General features: G+C 38.9%; 1 protein-coding gene across 10 annotated transcripts in view; it reads right to left on the reverse strand.

Annotated features, from left to right (window-relative positions):
* Positions 1-22,607, reverse strand: part of LOC113645154 (microtubule cross-linking factor 1) — a 53,822-nt gene that overhangs the window by 19,960 nt on the left and 11,255 nt on the right. For all 10 annotated transcript variants that reach the window (XR_003441152.2, XM_047806156.1, XM_027150501.2 and 7 more), the window contains exons 4-5: positions 3,738-3,797; positions 2,041-3,456 (exon numbers count right to left, since the gene is read on the reverse strand). Coding sequence is in view for 9 of the 10 variants with exons in the window: in XM_047806156.1 (XP_047662112.1) it covers positions 2,041-3,456; positions 3,738-3,797 (1,476 nt within the window). In the remaining variant the exon portion in view is untranslated. The remainder of the gene's footprint in view (positions 1-2,040; positions 3,457-3,737; positions 3,798-22,607) is intronic.

A 22,607-nucleotide genomic window follows, 5' to 3' on the forward strand; every position in this document is an offset into this window, starting at 1 on the left:
TCAGCCATCCTGTAAAAAGCAGCATGCACATGAGATGCCGTTCTTAGCCAAATGTCTTATAGATCAAAAGATCTTTAGCGTGAACCATTGAGTTTTATCTGAAGTCACAATAATGTACAACACACAGGTCGTGGCTTCATGCTTGATGTGATGCCTATACTGGTGTAAACTTCCCTATTAACACCTACCACCAATAAATGGTGAAATCTAACACATGCTTTATCCAAGACAGCCCAGATCATCTCTGTAAACCGTTGCTTATTCTACATTACAGATGCATAACACACTTAGAAAAAAAACAACACTATCTACACTCCTCCACATACACAAGCTCATTTAGAGAGAGAGAGAGAGAGAGAGAGAGAGAGAGAGAGAGAGAGAGAGAGATATGCTGCAATCACGGACAGGCAATTTGCTCTCTAACCTCTCAGGATACCTTTGGAAGTGACATGATTTTAAATTGCAATAGAGCAGCAGAGTGGCTGATATTCGTTGCACCGATTGAGGACAAATCAGTGCAAAAGTCTCTCTCTCTTTTATACAAAGTTACTTGTTTGGTAACCTTATCTAAAAAGTACCATCCTTGGGGCTAAAATATTTGATCTTCTAAGAAAACTGTGTTTTAAGATGTCCGTAATGTTATCAAATACTGTATGACGCTAGCTAGCTAATAAGACGTATCTAGTAAACATGCCCACTGTGTCCTATTTGTCACTGTTCTTTGGTTATTTGATTCAAGTTAGTACAACCCTTTGCTTGTCCTTTTCTTCTAATTTCTAATTCACTGTTTCTTGAGTTTCTGTTAAATCCCAGACTGTGCTGTCTGTCTGTATTGGTTTAGTCAAAATAAAGACACGCACACTGCCTTCCAATTGTCTCACCTCAATCTAATGCTCTGTGATTAATGGCTGTAACTGGCTAATTACCCAGGTCTTCTCAAGGCAGCCTGGATATATTAAATCAAGGAAAACTATAACATGCAGGACAAAGGAAAACAGAGTAACCATAGAGATAATACGTTGCAAATGAGTTTTCCATTTCTGTACTAGCTTTCAACAGATGTAGTATGTTGAATGATATATGCACTCAAACCCTTGTAGGAACTCCCTTTGTCCACTTCTGGACACTGACCCTGATCCAGTAGTTCAGTGACAGCTATGAGTGATCAAACAAGAAGAAATGGAAGAGAGCAGCTGTGGACGCATGGGGAGAATCAGGTTTGTACAGACAATAAGTATTTATAAGGTGTCGCCTTTGGTAGAGGGGTTGGGAGGGTCTTTAATCGACATGGAAGGTGTGTGTTTATGTGCAAGTTAAATTATGCATGGATTTGTCCCACTGTGGCGGTATAACAGCCTATAAAAACTCTATAACTAGATCATGACTGTTCTTGGTAAATTAATTCTTTTTGGTATATATATATAAATACAGTGTAAGGTACAGTATATCAAATACGAAATATGAAATAAAAAAAAAGGAACACGCATCTCACTCATGTTTCTCACTGACAAAATGTCTGAGTTTAGATGAGTTTGCAAATGAACATTTGAAATTTCGAAAGAAAAATAAAATGGAGTGTGCAAGCTGAAATGCTTTCCATGACTGAAGCGATGAAACCGCACTGTGAGCTATCAAGCTGTAAATGGTTCCCATGCTTAGACATGCCATTATGTATGTCTAGAAGCAACATTACTGCCGTAAAAATATTATAACTAAGAAGAACAAACTGTCACCAAATGAATGAAGCACCCACTCTGTCTTTACCCAATAGTATGAAACTAATATCTCTGGAGAACAGTTTGGGTCTGTGAAGTATTTCTCCTTAAGGGACACATGCCAGGCATGGTTAGATGATTAGTTTTGCTTGTTAAATTTTGTTTAAAATATTTATCAATGATGAAAATTTAATCACTTTGCCATTCTGGCTAAGCTTAGAAAGAAGGAAGCAGCAGAAGGTGAGATTAATCATGTCTTAAAGCAGCAGTGACAGGAGACACTGCTAGGCTTGGGAGAAGACAGACTGTGTAAAATATGATCTACCTGAAAGTCCGTGGACAGGTCCCTTCCTATAGTTCCAATAGGCGAGTCACGGGACATGGATGTGACAGTTGACAAAAAGCTGCTTGACTCGGTTAGATTAGGCATTGGCGAAAGATCATCACTGCGGTCCCTCAAACCTTCACCCAGGTGGTCCACTTTCTCTATAAAGGCATAAAGCTCTGCCCGGAATGTCCGCATGCAAGCATTGATGGCATCTAGCACCTGAGACTGAGAGTCTGGTTTGGGCTCTGCTGAGTCTCCGTCACCCCTGAAATCAGAACCCTCCCCCACAGAGACGGCTCCGGTCACAACAAGACGCCCCTCGCAGATCAGGCTGTGTGTGTCTGAGATGAGCCTCTCCACTGTCTTTCCTAGCCGCTCAGCCTCCCGTTTGATACCACCAAGCATCTCGCGATCCTCCCGTCTCCGCTTTATGAGGTCCACCCCTCCAAGCTCAACGATATCTGACCCTTTCCCAGCACTCCCAAAACCTGAGGTGGCCGTCTTTTCAAACAAGTCCTCAGAGTCGCTCTCTCCACCGACTGGACCTTCTCGTTTGGGGTGGAGCAGTAAGAGCCGTCCTGTCTCGTCCTCCTCAGCATCCCTGCGGCCAGCATCACTGTCTGCATCGCTATCACGAGGACTTGCAGAATAAAGGCCCAGATGTGCAGCCAGGTCGCAGCGTTGCATGTTTGAGATCAGAACACGGTTCTCATATTGCAGCTTCATCACCTTCCCGCTTAGTTCGTTAATCTGCATCCTAGCGCCTTTCAGCTCGTCCTGTAGGGACACTACGCCACTCACTGACATGCTTGCACCATTGTTTCCAGGCTTCAGCATGGCCAAAGCACCTCCGCCCTCTACCGCTATGGCCTCACCATCCGAAGGTCCAAATTTGAAGCGATTGAGCTCGGTGGTCAGCTGCTTGTTGCGATCCTCGGTCTCTGAAATTGAGCGCCGTAGCAACTCAGCCTCCTCCTCCACAAACTGCAAGTGGCGTCGCAGTTCGGTCGCAGACTCTGGAGCATCTGCACCAAAAGGAGATGTAGGCAAGCTGGAGAAAGGTTCACGGCCAAAGCAATCTCGCTCATACTGGCAGCGCAGGTCCTCGTTCTCAGCCCGCAAGCCTCGGTTCTCCACTTCGAGCTCCACAATCTTTCGCCCCAGAATATTGGCCTCTTCCTCAACAAGCTTGAGACGTAGCCGGAGTTCGGCTTCACGTGTGCTGTGTGGCCCACCACCTGGTGTCTCGGTCATGGGTAATGGGCTGTCCACGTCCCCGTACACAGACTTGTATTTTTGCAACTCTTGCTCTAGCTCATCCTTCTCTCGGCCTAGCTTGGCCATCTTCTTTCGCATCAGGGCTGATTCTTCTTTAGAAAACTGCAGCTGGCATCGCAGGTCGGCACTATCCTCCTGCACCGGAGAACAAATTCCAACGGTCATTTTACATTTACATTTACATAATTTTGCAGACGCTCTTATCCAGTGCGGCGTACAGAAGTGCTTAAGTCTGCCTAGATAACTAAAGACTTTGTTAAGTAGCAGACTGCAGTCATTATTGTTAAATTAACTTCCCCAGGGAGGAAACACTGGTTTTACATTTGATCTTTTTATTTTATAATGCATCCCTACAGGTTGTCAGATAGGATGCGAAAATGTCTATGTATGTGTGAGCATGGTTGTAAAACACAAACCTGAGAAAGAGATTTCTTGTCCTTGAACGTTTCCCGGCTCCCTCGTCTCCTCACTGCTATCTGAAAAAGAACAAGAAAACAAAAAAAAATCAAATGTGAGAAGCTTTCTAGTCTGCTAGTATCCGGTCTAGATGATCTCCACAGTGCTTGATGAACTGATGATTCTGGTCAAACGGTGCTGATGAATTTTTTTTTTTAACAGTAGTTCAGCTGCAAGGTTTATACTGTATTAATGCACTACTTTTCATATGCACTGCACTACCGATCGGAAGGTTGTGAGTTTATCCCCCTGCCACTGCTGGGCCCCTGAGCAAGGCCCTTAACCCATAATTCAGATGTTTAAAATGTCTGTTGCTCTGTATAAGGACATCTGCCAAATGCTATAAATGTAAAAAGCTTCTTGCAGAAAACTTCATCATATCACCATATTTCTTTGTTAAATAACAGCACATGTTAAAATATGTTTATTAGCCTTAGATACTGATGAATAAGCTTGTACTACAGAAACAATAATGCATTTGAAGGAGTGCATTAAAATTAAATTAAATTGCAGCCAGAACTACTTTCAAAACTGCTATTATACAAAATTATTCAGGTGTTGATTACTTCAATTTGATAATTCACAATAACACGAAAGAGAGAGAGAGAGAGAGAGAGAGAGAGAGAGAGAGAGAGAGAGAGAGAGAGAGAGAGAGAGAGAGAGAGAGAGAGAGAGAGAGCAATGAGTTTATTTGATTCCTAAGCAACGTTATTGCCACTGTGGTTATTTAAAGTTCTCTGATGTTCCCTCCTGCACTGGAGCCTTTATTTGGAAGCCCATCTTGCTGATGCGCCTGATCAAACCTAACTGATGTTTAACGTAAGCCTCAATTCAGACCCGCTTATTCCGAATTTAAATAGCACACTGCTAATTCCTGAGTCATTTATGACCCAGCAGATGGTTAGTGTGTGAAAGAGCAAGGAGCACAGCGATTACTCATTTTACCAGAGAAAATGAAAACAAGGGACAGAGATGTGGCCCACCTAGATACGGCATCAAAACATCTTATGTTGCTACAGTACTGTTCCTGAGTCACCGTACAAGAATTGTCAGCTGTGTCCTTTTTTGATTCTTACAGTTTTCACAAGAGAATGTGTTACATGTTGAGAAGCTGAACCTCTCTAGCCTGCAAATCACAGCTTGAGCACATCTGAGTTTAGAGCAGCCACACAGGCATACAGTATATGCTGTAAACTGTTAAAAATGATAACTTACTATGTTATAACTGCCTAGCCTGTAATTGTTACTACGTTAAAACTGCATAGCCTGTAATTATTACTATGTTATAACTGCCTAGCCTATAATTACTACTATGTGATAACTGCTTAGCCTATAATTATTACTATATTATAATTCCATAGCCTGAAATTATTACTATGTTATAATTGCAAAGCCTGTAATTACTACTATGTGATAACTGCTTAGTCTATAATTATTACTATGTTATAATTTCATAGCCTGAAATTATTACTATGTTATAATTGCAAAGCCTGTAATTATTACTATGTTATAAATGTGTAGCCTGTAATTATTATTGTTATAAATGCGTAGCCTGAAAGTATTACTATGTTATAATTGGGTCGCCTGTAATTATTACTGTGTTATAAGTGCGTAGCTCATAATTACTTCTATGTTATAATTGAGTAGCCTATAATTATTAATACGTTATAATTTAGTAGCCTGTAATTATTACTGTTATAATTGAGTCACCTTTAATTGCTACTATGTTATTATTGAGTAGCCTGTAATTATTATGTTATTATTGTGTCGCCTGTAATTATTACTACAGTATGTTATAATCGTGTCAGCTGTAATTACTATGTTATAATTGAGTAGCCTGTAATTATTATTATGTTATTATTGTGTCGCCTGTAATTGATATGTTATAATTGAGTATCCTGTAATTATAACTGTGTTATAATTGAGTCGCCTTTAATTGCTACTATGTTATTATCGTGTCGCCTGTAATTATTATTATGTTATTATTGTGTCCCCTATAATTATTACTATGTTTTATATTTTGTTTTACTATAATTGCGTAGCCGATAATCTGCTCCATGTTCCATTGATCACTGCTACTGTGGTTTTTTCACTAAAAGCCTTGTACACAAAGTCTGAAATGGTGTGAATGAGACAGACTGTTGCTCACACTACACCCACGTGTCACTAAAATGTCTGATCCGGTGTAAATTCTATGCGCGAGTGGTCTCTGGCTACGGTCCAGAATGTTTTCATTTTTACTGAATGCCTGCCACATTCATAAACACATCAAATGATCTGTTTTTCTCTCTCTCAAAGTTCTGAATAATTTCCTTTTCAGATCAGTTTTAAATTGAACTGTTTTAAACTGTGGGAATGTTTAGTGTAAAAAAATCGTCTACACACACACACACACACACACACACACACACACACACACACACACACACACACACACACACACACACACACACATGAAAAAAAAAAACAGGGGTTCAGGGGTGAATAGTGAAGGTGAAAAATACTTAATTAGCAGAAAAAACAAAGAAAATCCAGGATATAACACAAAAATATGGAGAAAACTTCAAGGGGGATTACTACATATGGAAGTCACTGTACGTTACCACAAAAAATCAAGAGCACATTTGTTTAAAGTGGGAATGAAATCCTGTGTGAGCTTCCTACAAAAGTAATCCCGCTGATAGCTTGAACTGCTCTGCTCACTTTTAGCCATAACAGCCTTCAAAACACGTTCCAAATGCAAGGTGGAAATGTTCATAATTAATTCTTTTAAGGGTAAAGAAGATTTTATAGTCAAAAATACCATCACGTTAAACGTACCTCAAAGTAAGTGTAGAAGTGCCTTAGGCAAAGCATAAGCTAAGCAAAATATTATGTTACCGCATTGGAAAAAAATTTAGATAGATCCAAGAACCGTTTGATAAAGCATATACACTTAATGAGTCTTAATTACCTTTTAAGTTACTTGGCGTTTCTGTGGTAATTGAATAAGTGTGAGAAAGGTATGTAGATATACTGGTATTGTGATGGTTATCAACACTGTGGTCTCAAATACTGTTTTTATGACTAGTTATGGCATCATATTGACAGCTTATAATAATGTGACTAGCTCCAAACAGCCCCAGTTGTATAGTAGCTAATGAGGCTGTCAACCATCTGGCAGTACGCATGCAGGGAGATGCAGAGAGAATTCATCTATCTCTCAATCACAGCTCAGTGAAGACGGTGTGCCTGTGTCTACACTGCTGATGAGATCATGATGGAAAAGAGTGCGAGGAGAATGGGAGAGACAAAACAAGAGATAAGAGAAGAGAAGAGAAGAGAAGAGAAGAGAAGAGAAGAGAAGAGAAGAGAAGGGCATCTGCTGTACACAAACCCACACAAACCCACAGAAGCTGTTCATTTAGAATGGGACAACCACAGTCTAACTGCTGCCTGCTAATTACACTGCTTTGTCATGCCCCAAATCATTGCCTTGAGACCTCGAGTCTCCCACAAATAACCTCAACATACCGAAACTTCTCTGGAAAGTTGGATATACTATAGTTAAAAAGCAGTGATAGCTCAGTAGTTAAGGTGTTGGACTACTGCCTCAGAAAGTTGTGAGTCTGAATCCTAGGACCACCAAGCTACCACTCTTGGGCCCCTGAGCAAGGCTCTTAACCCTCAGGGTTGCTCTGGATAAGGGTGTCTGCCAAATGCCGTAATTGTAAGCTAAAATATATCAAATGTTTCCTAACCAATTGCTTTCGAAGCAAACTTGATAAACTGGACTAAACAAATAAAAGGAATGCCACCTGATCTGAAGCGTGCTCGATCACACTGCTCTTATTCCTTTGTTTTTCATCTTATTCCTTTGATAAACTTAGCAGCCTGATTTTATTCTATCAAGTTTCCAAGTTAAATTATTACCCAAGGGCCACCGTGGCCGTTCATTTACTGATCCTATGTACGTCTGCTTGAGGCAGATTGTCACCCACTGAATTGTCTGAAAGACCTGCATGAGTCATTACGCAAGGTTCTAGCTGAAGCAGTTTAGCAACACTTCCTGTCAGATTCGTAGCCAGCATGGCGTATCCTATCCATCAATTTGAAATATTTTTAAAACCATTTCAAATGAACAGTTTTACAAGAGTGTGAATTAGAATCCCAATGGTACAACAGGCATCTCAGGCTGAAGGAGTCCAAGAGCACATAATTGCACCTGGTCTTTGGGCTGGACGGCAATATTTCCTCGGTCAAACTAAGTGACACTCTTGTGAGAGTTTGTATATATTTAACTGCCTTACTATGTTGCTTGCGCAGCAGCTTGTCGAGCACTGCAGATCAAAAAATAATAAAAAATCTCCAAGGGTTCTTTGGATAGCTAATAATTTCACACTTCTTAAATGCATATAGTTTGATACTGTAACACTGTTGTACAGTAGCTTTGCTATACCACAGTGAGATAAATAAATAAACCCAATTGGTCTTTAGAATGAACCTTTTTAACATTTTCAAGAGACTAAATAATGTATTTGTCACTTATGCAGTTATATATAGTACACAACTTGTGGTGAAATGCAAACATGGCACACTCCTCATGACATATTTAGACTGTGCATATAAAATAGTAAGCAAGTCGTGAGGTCAAATCCCACCACTTCCAAGCTGTTACTGCTTCACCATTAGCCCCCAACTTCTCAGTTGTATAAACGAGATAAATGTAATATAATATAACATACTGTAGCATGATGTTCAATTCTGTTACATTTTGTCACAGTATAGAATGTGCAAACTGAATGAATTTGATAGAAATTAATTTGGTGGTTAAAAAATATCAGTATCCACACTGTAGGCAAACAGCTAACATATCAGTCTATTATTTCTGCATACTGGAATGATGTTAGAATTATTAGGCAGGAGGTTTGCCGCAGCCACGATGAGCTTAGCGGGGATCATATTATCCACAAAAGAGAGACCACTACACACTCGGCATCTGACACATACATAAGCTTATTCAATGATGACACAAAGCACGCCACCTCCGGAGCCTCTACACTCTCTCAGTCTCTCTCTCTCAGTCTCTCTCCCTCTCTCTCTCTCTTTCTCTCCCGCTCTCATTCTGAAGCATGATCAATCGAAGCTCCATCTGGGCTGCACCACATCTTAGACATGAATTCTAGATCAGCACTGTTTTTTTCATTCCAAATTCAGGCCTGGGGTTGGATCTTCTGCATGGGGCTTTGAAAAGTTAGGCGGCAGCAGCAACACATTTCCCATTTTTTTCACCCAATAATTTTCAGGTTTTTTTTTTTCTTTTCTTTATTTAACCAGGTGAGTCAGTTGAGAACCAGTTCTCATTTACAATGATTAAAGATACAGCGTGATTAATAATGAAGGTACACGAAAGGAGAATAAGCTATTCAAATGCAGTGGAATGTGTCTTCCTTTCAGTCCTTCTGCTCCTGTCACCACTGTCCGGGGAAAATGATGTATTTTTTTCTTATGCCGGTGGACACATTGAAAAGCTGCATTCTTTCTCATATTAGCAAACAAATATGAAACATACCAAGAATCAAACATGACTCTGAAATAAAAGGTTCTACAAACAGTTTAAACATCTAAAGGACTGACTTCAGTTTGATGTAAAGAATCAAATACAGGTATAGGGGTGTGCTTTGAACCCAGGATGCTGAAGGACCAAACAACGTAGACCTGAAGACGTGCGTGAGCGTCGAAGGGTATAATCTAGTAACCGCTTTAGTGCAATGTAAAGAAAAAAGTTCTTTTATTATAGTTTCCAGTTCAGAAATCATTAGGAATTTGAGGAATGTAAAAACATGAGCTGATTTCCACACAGAAATGATTTTGTTTCTTGGGTTCTTGAGTTCTTTTCAGCAAACTGAAAACTGTTATGTTTGAGTTAGCTGTACTGATATTTGCTGGCCAAAAAACAGCATCATGACCAGAATTCTTTACCAGCAACCATGATCATAGTCACCAGTGTTTTTGGACACTAAAGTAGAAACGGCTGAAATTGCATATTCGTTGAGTCAAGACGGGACATGATGTGCTATTTATTCCCTCATTTGAAACATACAACCCTCCACAGCCACAGACATTTAGACCTTATTATTAAATCAGCTTAGTCATTTTTTTTTTTTAAATGTTATCAAGTTTGTACGTGTTTATCATGCAGAAACCTTCAGGGCCTCAGTGGATTGCTCTCATTCAGACAGACTCTGACACTAATTAAATTTGACTAAACCCAATATCCTCCATTGGCCCAAAACCAATGTGTCTCATGCTCCAGTGACCTTTGCCTACAATCATTAAACTGAAAGGCAGACATGAACTCAGGGAAAACATTTGATGTTTAGTGTTTAATAGTGGCTCAAACAAAGTAAAAAAAAATAACTTAGAAGGTCTCACATAGAGAGTATGTTTTGGCAAGGTCAGATCAGTACATCTCCTTACCTTTATACTGTGCATCTCTTACATTTACATTTACATTTAGGTTACATACTTAAGATACCATGAGTTTAAAACATTTGTTCAAAGTTACAATGAAAAAGTGTCAAAGGTTGTGTTTTTTTAAATGCAAAGGATAAGGAAAGAAGTGCTAGTTGAAGTGTTTCCTGAATAAGTAAGTCTTCAACCGCCGCTTGAAAATAGCCAGTGACTCAGACACTGTCCGGACCTCTACCTTACCTTAAAAATCCAATCCGGACACTAGAGTAAATAAAACCTCAGAAGCAATTGAACATATCTATTCATACATCTGCCACATAATTCCTAAAAGTCACATAACAACTAATGTCTGATGTCTTTAAACAGGATTTAAACCTTTGTGATATTGCTCCCTTTTAGCACTACACAGCTCTGTACAAAGAACTCAGAGGCCTGATTATCCATGCCTAAACCATCAAATCTCCAGAAGCAGTGATCCATCACTCATGGACTGATTATTACTATGGTAAAGGATAAATAAAATGACTCCAGTAAGGTCCAAAGAGCTGAGCCTTCCAGCACTAAGCGGATTTATACTAAAACAGGCTACATTTAAACTACACATTTGAACTAAAATGTATGCACAATTTTCACAATCACATTTTAAGGCCACGTGTACACTTGCACACTGACGCAATTATACAATCATGTGGCTGCGTTGGAAAACATACAATCATGTAGGTAGATGATAAGAGCTTCAGTTTAACGTTCACCTCAAAAATGCGGCACAGAATGTCCAGTCTTCTTACCCAGCATTCAGGTTCATAGACATCAGTCTGTCTTAACACACCGTGCAAACACACAATCCTACACAGCCCCAGATATTTAGACCTTACTATTAAACCAGCTTACACATTTGTTTGTGTTAGCAAGTATGTATGAGATTAATATGCAGTTACAGTACCTTCAGGGCCACAGTGGATGGATTGCTCTTATTGAAACAGACTCTGACTCTAAATAAAGTTGACTAAAGCAAATATTTTAGCCTAATTTTCGAATTGGGAAACATGGGACATTATTGTCTTAGAGAGTGGTGTTGCTGTTGGTGCACCTTAGGCTGATTTGTGTATTTCAGAAATCTCCTGGGATTTCACACCTAACACTTTGTAGAGTTTACGCAGAATGGTGTGAAAATGAATCACATCAGTTCTACAGGCAGAGATGTCTAATCGATGAGAAAGGCCTGATGAGTTTCAGCTGATAGGAAGGCTAACATACTAAAATAACCACTCTTTATGACTGTGGTGACTTGAAAAGCATCTCAAAACAACCAGCGAGTGAAGACCACACCGGATTCCACTCATGTTGGATGAATCTGCGTCTAGAGTCTACAGACTCGTGAAAATTTGCTGTTTCTGAAGCGACCTACTCTTTATTAGATACAAACCTCAAACTGCATTATGGGTACTCGGCGATCCCTCAGCTACACCATTTACTCACAAAGTACTGTATGACTTGTCTTGTTTGTATAGTCTGGGTCTATATACTGTTAGCTGCTGCCCAGTGTTCAGAATTTCTAATAAATAGCCAAAACCAGTGTGAGAGAGCATCTTCCTCTGCCTCATCTCTCTTTTTTCCTGTCTCATTTTCTTTCCCGTTTTTCTTTCTCTGAAGCTAAGGGGCCCACTTCTGTCTCCGAGAGTGCAACTCGTCGGTCTTATCTTAGCATAAAAAGACCACAGACACAAAGAAAGCCTCACTGAGACACAGAACTCCTTTCACCCAAACACAACAAAAGCACCCGGCTCACCCTGCATGGGCATGGCATGCCCGAAAATACAACCCACCCCTCCTTCCACTGTCTTTCTCTCCCTTACATTCTCACACTTTTTATTTCTTCTTTCCTGTTGCCTCTGCTAAACAAACAGCTGCCCGACTACTACTTAAAAAATGTGAAAAGATTTGGATCACAGTTAGTGAGATTTGGTGACTAGATATACACAAGGCACTAATGTAAAGATCTCGGGTTCGGTTGTATTTTATTTCAACACGTTTAACAGATTAAACGATTAAAAGTCTTAAAGCTACTTTTCTAGTGACATAAGATGTAATATAAGTAGGATATAATTCATAGTCTGTGCAACGAATTAGTCGGCATTTAAACATTACGACAATGTCAACATGGAGGTCGTATAAAGGTCAAACATTGCTCTGATATATTTCCATTAAAATTCTAAATCCTTTCTTCCAGCACTACCTTGTAAATATACAGCAGAGTAATAGCAGCTGTAGCAGTAAATGAATTATTAAATTAAATTATGCAAGCTTCTAATCTTTCAAATTATTATAGAGTGATAATAATCATTACTTTTATGTATTAAGGTTATTAAGGTTAAGCTTTAAAAATCTAGGAATGAAAATATTAGTTGGATTTTGTTGATGTTTTTGTTCTGGCCCTGAAATTAGCTCTGTCTTTTTTCCTTAAAAGGCAATCCACTCTAAGCTCAATATCGCAGCATCCGTCAGGAAGTACATTTTAATACATTTCCTGAAACTAGTCATGATGATGACTGAAGGACTGCTGCTTCAGTTTTTTTGGATGAGCTAATGCACATGGTTATCCCACAGCTGAAAGATGACAGAGTACAAAAGGGATAATCAGAACCTTTGTTTCCCACCATGTGTATGCACAAAGACCTGCTATCTCAATTAAGTGAAGATGTTGTTAACACGAACTCTACACTGAAATTCAGTAGCAGGGGATTTCTACACTAAACCCACGGCTGTAGAAGAGGCTGCTTTGTCCTTAACCCCTAACTGCTCAGCTGTATGCTTAAACGTAATCTTATTAACAATAGCACAACATTTCCACCTTAGATTATCCACCCTATATTTTCTGAATATCTATGAATACAACAATTACATCTAATGAATAAATTAGAAAAGTTTTCCTTGCCTGAAAGAAAAGGAACCGACAAAACTCGAGTCGAGTCGAGTCGAGTCGAGTCGAAAAGCACTGGGTCATTAAACAGGTAATGTATCACCTAGCATTCTTACAAGTTTCAAATGAATGCCTGGGAAGTTTCTCCACCATACAACAATAAATCAGTCATGCCGTCTACCTCTCTTTTTCTTTCTCTCCCTCCTTTTTTTCACATGCACCCAAACATGCAATCATGCAATGTCTCCCTTAGTGTTTCCGTCTGTATCACTCTCTGTCTCTGTTTCTTACACACTCACATCTTCTCTCATCTGTCACTGAGTAATCAACACACAGGGATGCTGTCCGTCACAACACGACTGTAGAAGAAAGAAAGTAGAGTGTGTGTGTGTGTGTGTGAATGTGTGTGTGTGTGTGTGTGTGTGTGTGTGAGAGAGAGAATGTGTGTGTGAATGTGTGTGTGAGAGTGTGTGAGAGTGAGGGAGAAAGAGAGAGAGAGAGGAATGATGATGATGATGATAATGATTAGCAAAAAAACAACACTGTGAGTGTCTTTGCCAGCAGGCCTGTGCATGTTTGTTGAACATGCACAGTCTAGCACAGTGTAAACACACACACTCACTTTTCAAGAGTAAAGCTCTTTTTTTTTCATTGGGTTAGCCTGTGGTGTGTTGCAGGGAGCACTGATCAATGAAGTGGACAGACACCAGACAGGGAGGCGGTAATCTCTACAAAGATGGGATGAGTGCAGACTCTGAGCAGGCTTAATTTAATTGCTGTATAATTTGAACTAGAAATTCCAAGTGAAGTGGCTGGAAGAACACAGCAGGCCGAGAGCAAACCACTCGTAGCCTTATATTACTTATTGTTAACAGGATATGCTGAATATACTACATCATTTCATTCTTAGAGGTATTTTGTAAAGGTAGACTAGCATGTCCAGAAGCACTTATATGAATTTTGTTGGTCTATGAATAGTCCATTTCTCTGGACTAGTTTTAATCCCTGGAGTCCTCTTTGGCTCCCTGTCCTTTCTGGGCCCTTGGAACTCTCCCAACCCGGCCCAATTTACAGCGCCCATGGATCTAGTGGATTTTAATAGAAAATGTACACTCGTGCCTATTTTGATAGATTTCATAGATTGGTCAGAACAACATAAGGTTTTATGAACGTTGGTTTTGAAATTAAAAAAAGAATGAAAAGATTTTTATCCCCTTAAAGGGCGCACAGATCAGCTTTCTCCTGTCGCTTTCAGATTAGATTAATTAGAGAGATCGGATTGTTTTATCATGCAGCTTTCATGCTGAGTATGAGTTAGTAGCGCTACATGGAGTCTGAGAAAACAAAAGAGAAGAAGTAAATATTCAGTTGCCTCAAATTCTTCAAGAACATATTTATCCTTTAAGCGTTCATTAAAATTCTGCTTCTACATGATAATTGTAAATTAAAACATTTAAATAAAAAAGCTAACAGCTACATTATTCTTCAGCTCCAAATACCAGAAATGATACGTCACAGTTTACAGATACACAATAAAAGCTAGTTTTTCTCTCTCTGGATGTAATGTCTGATTAATGGCACTTTAACCTCAAGACAATAAGTGAGTGGTGTATCACGTGTTTTATAAAACAAATATCAGGTATTTTAACATTCATACAGCAATTATAAAGCAGCCAGCTGTAATGCTTTTCAGTGGGAAACACGAGTCTCTTGTTTGCTTGTGTCTAAATGTATGAAGGTAAGGGCTGTGTGACGGTGCAGGAGACGTAATGATTCCTCTAAGCTCTTAATCTCTGTCTGAGGGATGGCAGGATCGCTGAGCTTTGTTTACTGTGAACACTCGGTTGGTGCAAATATCTATAGGGACAAATAACAATGGATGCTTTTCACTAATTTGGGGCTGTGGTTCTCAAGAGAGGGAGTGTGTGGTGTGTGTGTGTGTGTGTGTGTGTGTGTTCATATGTGGGAGTGGTTTTTGTGGCACAGCTGGTTAATGAGAGGTTTGCCTTTTCCACCCTTTTCCCCCTCACACACAGATTTTTGGGTTAGTGGGGTTCCCATTGTAAGTCAGTAATGAGGGGGCTGGGCATCTAATCAGACAGTCTGAGAGGTTTCGGACATTGACCAGCTGGTACAGGAAATTAGTGTAAACGTTGTACAAGTTCCTCCAACACACAAACAAAAAAAAAATCTTATAAAAGTATTTTAGACACAATAATAATAATAATAATAATAATAATAATAATAATAATAATAATAATAGTAAACAAAATATGTACCTTATTATAACTTTTTTTTCTATAATTGTTCTCATTAAAAAATTATAACATTTATTCTACAAATTATAATAATTTCCTAGAATTCAGTTTTCACTTTTGTCATTATAGCGTACTTAAAAACCAACAACTTTTAATACAAATTATGACATCATCTGTGGTATGTAATTCTATATTAATTTTTTCTCATGAAAAGTGTCTGTAAGTTTGGAATTGACCGTAAAAACTATGAACAAACAAATCAACAAGTGAAGCTCACGAATGTAATAGGACATTTTATTTCCTCTCATAAGCCAGAAGATATAATTGGAACTAACTGTAATCATATTCATGCATGCCTCAGTCATTATCCAGTTCAATTAACACCATGAACGGCTGACCCTTGTTGTGTTGATTACAGCTCCCTGGTCCAGTTGGAGCCTTTCTTTGGCTACTAGGAACTAGTCCAGATGGTGGACTGCTAACCAGGGCCCTGGATGACATAATGGGGTTTTAAATGGATATCTCAAAGGAACAGATCTCTCACACCCTCCAACACCAGTTTAACATAACACTGTAGTATAAATTGCATTCTGTGCCAAAAACAAAGACAAATGACACAATCTGACCAGATGTCACCTGTTAGATGATCCCAAGATACAGCTTTATCTTTACTGTTATGGAAGTGAGTCACAAAACTGACCTCGGGTCAGTGTAAAGAAGCTCCTTCCAATAAAAAATAAAGACAGATGGCTGGAGTCAGACCTCCTCTGTGTGGAACAGAGGGAATGGAGCCACTTCGGATCAGAAAGTCCGAGCAGAGCAGAGAAGGTGAGGCTAATTTGAGCATTATGGCTTTTTTATTATCCAGTTTGGGCTGACGTATTGTTTTGTAGCAAATGAATTTCAAATCGCTAAATGTCAACTTTAAGTGAAGAAAAGCAAATGTAAAGCCTGTAGGAATTACAGTAGGACAGTCTATAGGAGAAATATGCAGGATTGTGTGCAAATAAATTTGCTCCAGTGAGTAAAAGACATCATTTTACCACTGTGGACTGTGCAGTTCTAACTATTACACAGGAATTTTAGGGATTACAACACTCAAACAAACAAGAAATAAATGTCATTGTGGTAGCTGATGAATTTAGGATTTGTTTAACCCTGTGAAATTTAATGTCCTTCCATGTGCTCTCCATCCATCCATATCTCCGTCCAATTCGAAAGTCTATATGATGACCCATTCATCAATCCCTCCATGGCCTGAACTGGTCCATCGATCGACATAAATTGCAACATAAATAATCCACAGTGACAAGTTCCCTGCACTAATGTACAGTGAAATTCATGTAGAATTCATGCGCCACATGTAAAACAGACTCTTCTGTATCTTTTCACCCCCCGTGCAAGAAACAGTAAAGTGAAAACACACAGCTGTACAAGAGAATCCTGCATAACAGTGTAAGGCTTACAACATAGTATAACCACTTTGATAGAGTAGGTACCAGCCATTTGAGAATTGGTGGTTACTTCCACTGCAGTGCGCAGATAAAATACTACTGGAACTCTGTTTAAAACTACCAATTGCTTCAGACTTCAGGGGGCTTATAGTACTCTATGTGGGCAGTGCAGTGGAAGTAACAACCAATTCTCTAATGACGCCATTACTCCTGAAAACTATCCCCATGCCTTTTCAAGACAAGAGGCTTCAGCAGAAAAGGCATAGTGCTACCTTTATTACCACTGGCAATATATATTGACATATACAGGCTTACTGTCCACTTTATTATCTCTTATTACCAGAGGCCAAATAAATAAATAAATAAATAAATAAATAAATAAATAAATAAATGACACTGAACCAAGTTTTAGGTTAATAGTATCCTAAATCTGTAACCTAGTGAACCAATGCTAATGCGTTCATTGCTAGAGACTTCAAATCACTTTTGTACGTCGCTCTGGATGCAAGGGCGTCTGCCAAATGTCGTAAATGAAAATGGAAATGTTTTGTTTTGCTTGTGTTCAGCACTGAATTTCTTTATCATGTCACACTCAGAGCTTTAAAAATTTGTGGTTTTTCACAAGTATTTCTATTTTTACCTAGCCTGCTAGCTACAAAGACAGAAAATGTACATTATTTATTCTCCCAGCAGAATGGAACTTCAGTGTACAGGGTAAAAAGGGTTAATACCATCAGATTAATACTGATTCAAACTCCAACTTGCTCTTTGCTTAAATTGGGGTGCATAATAGGTGCAAAAACACGTTATAGTGACAACTACAGTGTCATTTTTTTGTACAGCGTAAAATGTTCTCCTCTTTTTCTCTCACCATCCAGTATAAAGCACACGCCATGTATGACTATATTCTTTCCGAGCTAAAAGATACACAGCTATGAGGTAACACTGTCCACTCAGCACAGGAAAGGCCAGGCCTGAAATAACATTTACAACATTATATCTGGGGTTCAGACTATTTATGACTCATCCGTCTTTCCTTCTCCCTTTCACTCATCCAAAGACAGAAACTGAGAAACAGAAGCAGAAACACTTTAGTAGGGTCTTTAGTACAGCTGGAAAATAAGGTTGAAAGAAAGAAAGGTTTGGTAAGAAAGACTAATAGAGAGAGGTGGAGAGGTGAGTGTAAGTCATTCACACCATTGCACCTCGTGCCAAACTGCCGCCACGTCCTTTGAATAGCCCGTCAGTTCCTCCACGGCTCCTGGGAGGCAGGCAGCCTGAATAAATAGCTCTGTGCAGGGGTTTATATTTGGAAAGTCTGAATGCTAGATGTTATCACCAAAATAGAGACTCCTTAGAATTAGAGACAGAATTTAATTAACGTCACAAGGCCACGCGATGATGTATGGAGAAACGTAAAAATAAGGACAATTTTTTTGCTTACATTCTCCAAATTACTTGTACTATTTCTGACTGAAACTAGGTGCATCCTTAGTATAATTACTTATCTAATATACTATGAGACTATAGACAGAATAGTGTTATTTTAAAAAGCCTATCATAGGAACCCTGGCATGCAGCATGCTAACGTTAGCATTCTTAATTACCTAGCTAGTTATTCTAGTCATACAGATCTTTAGGGATAATCCTACACAAGGGATAATCTTTTAAACAATAATATATAAGCATAATTGTTTTTTGTTTAGAAACTCTTAAGAAATTCTCTAGTAATTTGAAATTATAATTTGGAAGTCAGTAAAGACTCGGTTTGAAGACCATAACCATGATGTTGAACAATAAATTCACTAATGTGCTATTTCCAAGAACATGTAAATGAAATCAGATCAAGAATTTATTCTTTGTTTTAATTAATTTACATTTATTTACTTTTACCGAGGAATCTGGTTTCAATGAAAATGCAAATATGAAATCCATTCAATTTTTAGCTTCACTCATCTAATCACCCTAAAATAATAATAATACAAAAAAGCTTTCAAAAATTTAAAGTCCAAAAAGTCCAAAAAGGCTGACTGAGGCTGATATCAGTTTTTTATTGCTTAGTGGTTAGCATATTTGTCTCACACCATGAGGGTTTAGGATTTGTTTCCGGTTGTTTGCATGTTCTCCCCGTGCATCAGGGGTTTCATCAGAGTACTCCGGTTTCTTCCCCCAGTCCAAAGACCTGTGCTGTAGGCTGACAGGCATCTCCAAATTTGTCCATAATGTGTGAATTGAAGTGAGAGTGTGTGTGACCTGTAATGTATTGGCAAAGGTGTCCTCTGCTTTGTGCTCCGAGTCCCCTGAGATAGACTCCTGGCTCCCCATAAACCTTTGTACGATATACAGTACAGAAAATAGATGAATAGATAGATGGATAGTACTGGCACATGGAGAGACTTTCTGTGTAATCTATAATTAAAGCTTACCTACTTTGTAATGCAAGGACAGTGTACAAAGGCCCTCTTGAAGTGTGAAATGCAATGTGAAAAATCAGGAATTCCAGTGCTTTAAAGTCCATTTATTGACTACGCAATGTGGCTCAATCGAATCCGTCTGTTAGCCGAGCCCTAAAAATATGATTTTATGCCACATTTAGGTAAAAAATCTGATTTGTGCCACAGTGTACAAATAAGTATGTAGATAATGGCCTTCATCACCAGCTTGAGTGTCTGCTTTTGAAAAACCTGTTCTTCGATCTACGAAGATAGGATAAAAATTCCACACACTGCAGCCAGGATTGTTTTATCCACCCGGGGGTGAAGATTATCAAGCCATGAAAAGGGCTTACCGTATGCAGCTCAATAAACACATACAGATTTCTCTCTTTTACTGTACATTCCCACTCATCCAAAATCATCCAAAATCACAAATCATCCGAGTTTAAAAGTGTATTTAATAAGGAGCACTAAAACATGTCTCAAACCTTGCCATCTTGTCTTGCTCATATTAATCACTGTTTAATGTAGCACAGAATTGCTTTCAAAATGGCAGCAAATAATTGCAATGGAACTTGATATCAGTGTATATGGGTTTTTGAAACCCATAGAAAGTACACAGTAACCAATCCAATTTAAGATTCTTTTTATTTCCCACACTGTATTTCTACACATTGTGTCTGTGACAAATGGAAAAGAGAATGAGGTTGCTGCCACTAAACTTCTAAAATTCTGTGGTCAGTATGAACAACACAATTTGGTTCCGTTATTCATTTACTTGTCAAATAAATAAATAAACAAACAAACAAACAATTAAATAAATAAATAAATAACTCATGCAGACTTACTTTCATTCAGAATTTCTTTGTCATTGTTATTTAGCCATGTAATTGCTTGTAACTGAGGTGAGAACCTTAAAAACACATTTCTGTACTATTACTATGTCACTATTGTCCAGTGTGCAATCTGTACAGTTTAGAACTCACTATCCCTCCACTCCCCTTATTCATTAATTAATTAATTCATTCATTCATTCATTCATTCATTCATTCATTTTCTGGAACTGATTTATCATGGTTAGCTGATCCTATTCCAATAACTCTCGTTGTGAGGTAGGAACACAGCCTAAATGGGATAAGGTTATAAGCCCAGAGGCTCACAAAGAGAACCTAAGCAAAATTCTTCAGCTGAAAGGCAGAAATACAATCTACAGTATGCTCCCACACACTATTTGGGAATGAAATGTTTTCCATCCATCCATCCATCCATCAATTTTTTCCATACCACTTGTCCTATGCAGTGTTCTGTAGTCTATCCTAAAGGACTTGAGGCACAAGGTGTGGACACCCTGGACAGCCATCACAGGGCACAATCACACACACAGTCAAACATTACAGAAAATTTTGACATGCCAATCAGTCTACAAAGATTGGGGGAGGAAACTGGAGTACCCAGAGGAAACCAACAGTAGGAAAACATGCACCCATCATATCAACCTGGAGGTGTGAGGAAAAAATTTATAGTTTGAATATTATATTTTTATATAATTTTTTCCAACATTGGACTTTTACTGTCAAGCAAGTCTACCTTCAAGAATGTTTAGAATGCACAATCATGCAAACAGACAATGTATGTTTTGCAAAGGTTTCATTTAATCCCTTGCCAGTGAGAATACACAGCAATGTTCCCCAATTAAAGCATGGTATGTGCTCAGTTAACAATGATGTACAGTATATCAGTGTAGTTCCTTCTGTTCCATCCTCATTCCTTTAGTGAGAACAGACAAAAGTCAGTAACTAGGTCAATGAGATTCATTTAATCCTAAAGCACCAGCTATGGCGTAGGCAGTGTGTGTGTATTGCTTGAACAGCAGATTTGAGTTGAAAGAAGAACTTTGCTCAGGACTGCAGCACTGTGTGTCATGGGTAACAAGATAAAGGTAAATTATATGTATTTATACTGCACCTGTTTTTATGTAGGGGACAGAATGGACAATGTGGACCGAATGATGCAGAGTGTCTCTGTTTATCAAACCCTCAGTGCAAATATGGCATACACACATGGCGCTTGTGCTGTGTTTACAAAAACTCAATAAGCCGATGCCATATCACAGCTAGGGAAATGTATAAACCCATGTGATGCTCTTTTTCTCTGTGACCCCCCCCCCAACACCCTGCCTTGTCCTTGTACATACCTTCTCTTTCACCATTCCTCTCTCCCTCAGCTTTCTCTTCTCCTCCACTGTGAAAACTGAATATGCCAAGAGGTTTTATAACAGACTGCTCTGCTGGATTAATGCTTATCTCGTTGCCAGCGCTACAGCTAGAGATGTAGTCAGAAAGCCAGTATCCACTACTACCAGAACTAAAAGATCAGTGAATTTGTTATAAAAACGCCATCAGAAAAAATGAAAGCCAAGACATGGCATGAACCGCCATGAACAGCATGAACTTACAGCACACACACACACACACACACACACACACACACACACACACACACACACACACATGTATTTATACTCACTCTGACTAAGCTGATCCACCAGCTGGCATGTTTTGTTTTTGGGAGTTAGGAAAGAATAGTGAGAACCCTAAAACAACCTGCACAAACACACCGATAACATACCACCACTGTATAAATAAATTAAGCATTTATTCATTTAAATACCACTTTACCTACACACGATCACAGGGAACCTGGAGCTCATCCCACAGGACTCAGGGTACAAGGCAGGGGCACGATGGACATGATGCCAGTTCATCGCAGGGCACAATCACACACACACTCACACACCTAGACAATTTAGAGATGCTAATCAGCTTACAATGCAAGTCATTGGACTGAGAGAGGAAACTGGAGTACCCAGAGGAAACCCCCTGAAACACAGGGAGAACACACACAGTGTGGAGGTGTGTGTGTGTGTGTAAGATGTTAGCTGTAATTAAAGATCTGTTATAGTTGTTGATGCAGTTAAGTTTCACGTCAGCCGATATTTTTCTAGAAATTATATTTATAAGAAATTAGTGTACATTTTCACACATACAATAGAAGTATGGAACACTAAGATTTGGTTGAAAAACTTATTACAGTTTTACAAAACATGTAAAACACGGCTGATAGTGTACAATGCCAGTTAGCTGATAATGTCTGACTGGAACTACCAGTTTTTTTAAGCCATTGTCATTTGCCTCGTCTTGTGTATATCTGAGCTAATCTCCTTAATGCCCTGACAGACAGGGACTGCACAAATATTATAACTATGATGTCACGATCTTAAGGTTCAAACTCAAATCTTTTTATATGTATA

This window comes from Tachysurus fulvidraco, chromosome 22 (assembly GCF_022655615.1).
Source record: "Tachysurus fulvidraco isolate hzauxx_2018 chromosome 22, HZAU_PFXX_2.0, whole genome shotgun sequence".
NCBI classification, from domain to species: Eukaryota; Metazoa; Chordata; class Actinopteri; order Siluriformes; family Bagridae; genus Tachysurus; species Tachysurus fulvidraco.